Genomic DNA, 4,315 nt, shown 5'->3' with positions numbered 1-4,315 from the left:
TCTCTCTTTCTTCCTTCCTCACTAAAATCAGTAAAAATATTTCCTTGAGTGAGAATTGAAAAAGTCAATTGACTATAAATCTATGATCCCCGCCCCCCCCGAACCTCAAGTCTATCATGTTGATCCGTAGGTCTACCCTATGCCAGTAACTACCCTGTTTTGGTTATTGTAGCTTTTAGAAGGTTTTAAAATTGAGAATGCGAGTCCTCCAAATTTTTTCTTTTACAAGATTTTTTTTGGCTATTCAGGGCTTCTTGCATTTCTGTATAAAATTTAGGATCAGCATGGAAACTGGGTGGAAACAGGCCCCTTTTGGGTCCAGCCAGTTCATGACCTTACGTAGACGAGAAAGAACAGCCAAGGGGCCAGTTCCCCTGGCTCCGACAGCAACAGCAGGACAAAGGGGCAGGTGACAGGACACCCCACGGCTGCGGAGCCTGGTCCCTGCTGTGCCTGTGTTCTAGGGGCTGAGGCCCAGAGCCTTGCTCTTCATCCTAACCAGTGGTGCCGAGAAGCTGCCACCCGACAGCCTCCCAGGGATGCCACAGACAAGAGCAAGGCGGAGAGGTGCCCGGAGCATCTCAGACTTCTGATTCCCAGACCTGTGAGAGAATAAAGAACTGTGTGTTGTTTTGAGCCGCTTAGTTTTTGCCACAACATGTTAACATTAGGAGCAGGAAACTGACAAAGGAGCCAAGGGAGAGACTCACCCAGGACCTCCGCATGGTCCCGCCACAGCCCTTACCCACACTGATGTGCCTGACCGGCTGCCACTGCCCCAACCCCCTTCACCCCCCTCCAGAGTGTGATAGAGAAGCCTGAGCCCAGGGACTCAGCATGAGGGCTGGGATGACACCCTTTATTCTCAGAGAGACACTGGGAACCTCACAGCCTCACAAAGTCACCATAGGGGACCTGGTTTGGATGGACATGGTTTCCAATNGAAACTGACAAAGGAGCCAAGGAAGAGACTCACCCAGGACCTCAGCATGGTCCCGCCACAGCCCTTACCCACACTGATGTGCCTGACCGGCTGCCACTGCCCCAACCCCCTTCACCCCCCTCCAGAGTGTGATAGAGAAGCCTGAGGGACTCAGCATGAGGGCTGGGATGACACCCTTTATTCTCAGAGAGACACTGGGAACCTCACAGCCTCACAAAGTCACCATAGGGGACCTGGTTCGGATGGACATGGTTTCCGATAATTAATGCCCCGAGGAAGATGGTAGGTGCCTTTCTGGGCCACATACCTGAGCGTATCCCACCTCCCTTTGCTTGGATGTGGCCAAGCTGGGCCATGAGTCGGGGAGCAGCTCAGGGGTCCCAGGATACCCAAGGGGGTTCCAGCAGGGGCGGAGTGTCCTTAGATGTGTGATGGGTGCAGGATGGTGTGAGTTTGTGGGTCCACCTTGGGTCCAGGGGGAAAGGTTACCTGGTTAGGCCACCCTGAGGCAAATCAGAGGACTTTTACTATGTAACACCCACTCCCCAAGTGGTGGTGACCTGGTGGTGAAGAAGACAGTGACATGGGGGGGCTCCCTGTGCAGTGGCAACTGTAGCCAGCTCATGGTCATTGTCATGTCCTGAGGCTGCAGGGCAAGTCATGTTTGTGTGTCAGAGCCCGATTCCTTCAATGCTGACAACTTAGAGGAAACTCACACTCACTTTTGTGATGCAAGATGCCTGAGACACCAATTTTCCTCCAGCAAAGCCTCTGTTTAATCTCAGAGACATGATGAGGCACCTATTTCCCTCCTTCCTGGGGAGCTCAGAGCTTGTCTGGGTCAGAGTTTATCTTCGCCTCCCAGCAGGCGTTTTGTGTGACAGGTCCCTTCCTGTCTTTCTCCTCTCACACCTCNTGTGGCCAAGCTGGGCCATGAGTCGGGGAGCAGCTCAGGGGTCCCAGGATACCCAAGGGGGTTCCAGCAGGGGCGGAGTGTCCTTAGATGTGTGATGGGTGCAGGATGGTGTGAGTTTGTGGGTCCACCTTGGGTCCAGGGGGAAAGGTTACCTGGTTAGGCCACCCTGAGGCAAATCAGAGGACTTTTACTATGTAACACCCACTCCCCAAGTGGTGGTGACCTGGTGGTGAAGAAGACAGTGACATGGGGGGGCTCCCTGTGCAGTGGCAACTGTAGCCAGCTCATGGTCATTGTCATGTCCTGAGGCTGCAGGGCAAGTCATGTTTGTGTGTCAGAGCCCGATTCCTTCAATGCTGATAACTTAGAGGAAACTCACACTCACTTTTGTGATGCAAGATGCCTGAGACACCAATTTTCCTCCAGCAAAGCCTCTGTTTAATCTCAGAGACATGACGAGGCACCTATTTCCCTCCCTGGGGAGCTCAGAGCTTGTCTGAGTCAGAGTTTATCTTCGCCTCCCAGCAGGCGTTTTGTGTGACAGGTCCCTTCCTGTCTTCTAGCCCTCTCATACCTCTGAACTTGACTTTGGGTGAGGAATTGAGGTAGACCCCAGACGAAAGGGCTTTTAAAACTGATCCTGCTGCAGCATCCTGAACCCCCTGGGTGGTCCTGCCTGAGGAAGTAACAGGAAGTTCCTGGGGGCGAGGGCCTGGAGCAGAGGGGTTCCTGACCAGGGCAGGGAAAGAGGGCTTATCTGGACGTCACTGGCCACGGCCAGCTCCGACCAGGAGAGACGGACATTGTGGGGCTGGAGGAGAAACTGGTGGAAGGAGAGGGCAGAGGGACTGAATGGTAACTAGACTCCTTGTGTCCTGGCCACTTTCCTGGGAGGTGCCCGGGGAAACTTTCCTGCCGGGCACCAAGGATTCTCCCACCTCACCCTGGGACCCAGGAGAGGTCACAAATGAAATATGAGACGACAAAAAAAATGAGCAGAGAGCATGATTTCTGATTGACAATGAAAACATTTTTGAGAGTTGGTTGGGTGTAGGGAGCAGGGCTAGAGATGACTAAGGTGGAAGGGAAGACCCTCCCAGAGGTCCTCAGGCTCCAACCCCTGAGGGTGGGCAGCTCAGTGTCCTAGGAGCACTCGGAGGGGACCACTGCCTTCTCCACGGTGCTGCCTTCGTGCGTCACGTGGCAGCTGAACTGGCTGGCAGATTTCCACTTGCTGGCTGACATGCTCAGGTAGCTGCTGGCCGCATACTTGTTGTTGTTCTGCTTGGAGGGCTTGGTGGTCTCCACGCCCTGGGAGACAGGGCTGCCATTCTCCTTCCAGGCCACCGTCACGGCTCCAGGGTAGAAGTCACTGACCAGACACACCAGTGTGGCCTTGTTGGTGCTGAGCTCCCCAGAGGAGGGTGGGAAGAGAGTGACTGAGGGTGCGGACTTGGGCTGACCTGTGGGGTGTAAGACACAGAGGGAGAATCTCAGTGGTGGCAGCCCCCACAAATCTATAGCTTGTGGCTGGACCCATGATGTCCACGTTTGTTCACCCAAGGAACCCTCCATCCTTCTTTGCCTCTTCCTTTCCACTCACCCAGTAGGCAGCAGACAGCCCCCACCCTACCAGAAACCCTTCCACGTCACCTCTCTCAGGTAACCTGGTCAAGCCCCTTCACCTGTAGCCTCAGTTTCCCCAAGTGGAACCAGGGCAGGCTGTTCCTTCTCCTGCTCTCCAGAGTGTGAGCATGGAGTCTGGCCCCGACTCCCCCCCCAGGCCCTCAGCCCAGCACCAGGCCCCCAACTCTCTTTGTTCTCCTGGAGCCCGGGGCCTCTAATGTGATCTGGGCCTGACTGTGTGTGCAGAGGCTCCAAGCCCATGCCTAGCACACAGTGGGGCCTGGAGCCCCTGTTGCCCTTGGGCACCCACTTTGCCTTAGCTTGGCCTCAGCTCTCCAAGGGAAAGCTGGGGCCAAAGCCTGGGGGCCCCTTGTGGCTCTGCCTGCCTCCCTCCCTCCTTGTCCCTCACGCCCTGATCCCAGGACCCTTCTCCTAGGCTTCATTTTTTATTCTTGTCCCCCAGACAATGAGCACAGTGGCCCCACGTCCACCCAGCACCTCTGATGACACCTGACTTCATGGGGCAGCTGTGCAGCTATGAGCCGCCGGTCATTCACTCCCCCTTTGTCATCCAAGTCTAATGACCCTTTGAAGAAGGTGAGTGGCTGACCCTTGGACAGGGGTTGTCGGGCTCCAGGGACAGAGGAGTCTCTGCCCTGCAGGACTTGTTCCTTTCTGGCCACCTCACCCTGTCACACCTGTGTCTTTGCATCTCCATGTCCTCACGGCCCAGCAGAGGCCCTGAGAGCTTCAGCTGAGAGTGAGCTGGACCCCACTCTCCATGGGCCTCCTCTCAGGCTGACCCTGTGTCTCTGGAGGTTGGGGTCACA

The 4,315-nt window shown here is 55.5% G+C and overlaps 1 gene segment (V, D, J or C); it reads right to left on the bottom strand.

Annotated features, from left to right (window-relative positions):
- Positions 1 to 2,987: 2,987 nt before the first annotated feature.
- Positions 2,988 to 3,434, bottom strand: LOC119001871 (immunoglobulin lambda constant 7-like). The segment is given in 1 exon segment: positions 2,988 to 3,434. A coding segment is annotated over 1 exon segment (432 nt).
- Between the last annotated feature and the right edge of the window lie 881 nt (positions 3,435 to 4,315).

The sequence above is a fragment of the Sturnira hondurensis genome, unplaced genomic scaffold (genome assembly GCF_014824575.4).
Source record: "Sturnira hondurensis isolate 20B ecotype Veracruz unplaced genomic scaffold, ASM1482457v3 Scaffold0017254, whole genome shotgun sequence".
Classification (NCBI taxonomy): domain Eukaryota; kingdom Metazoa; phylum Chordata; class Mammalia; order Chiroptera; family Phyllostomidae; genus Sturnira; species Sturnira hondurensis.
This window is presented reverse-complemented; position numbering and strand designations above follow the sequence as displayed.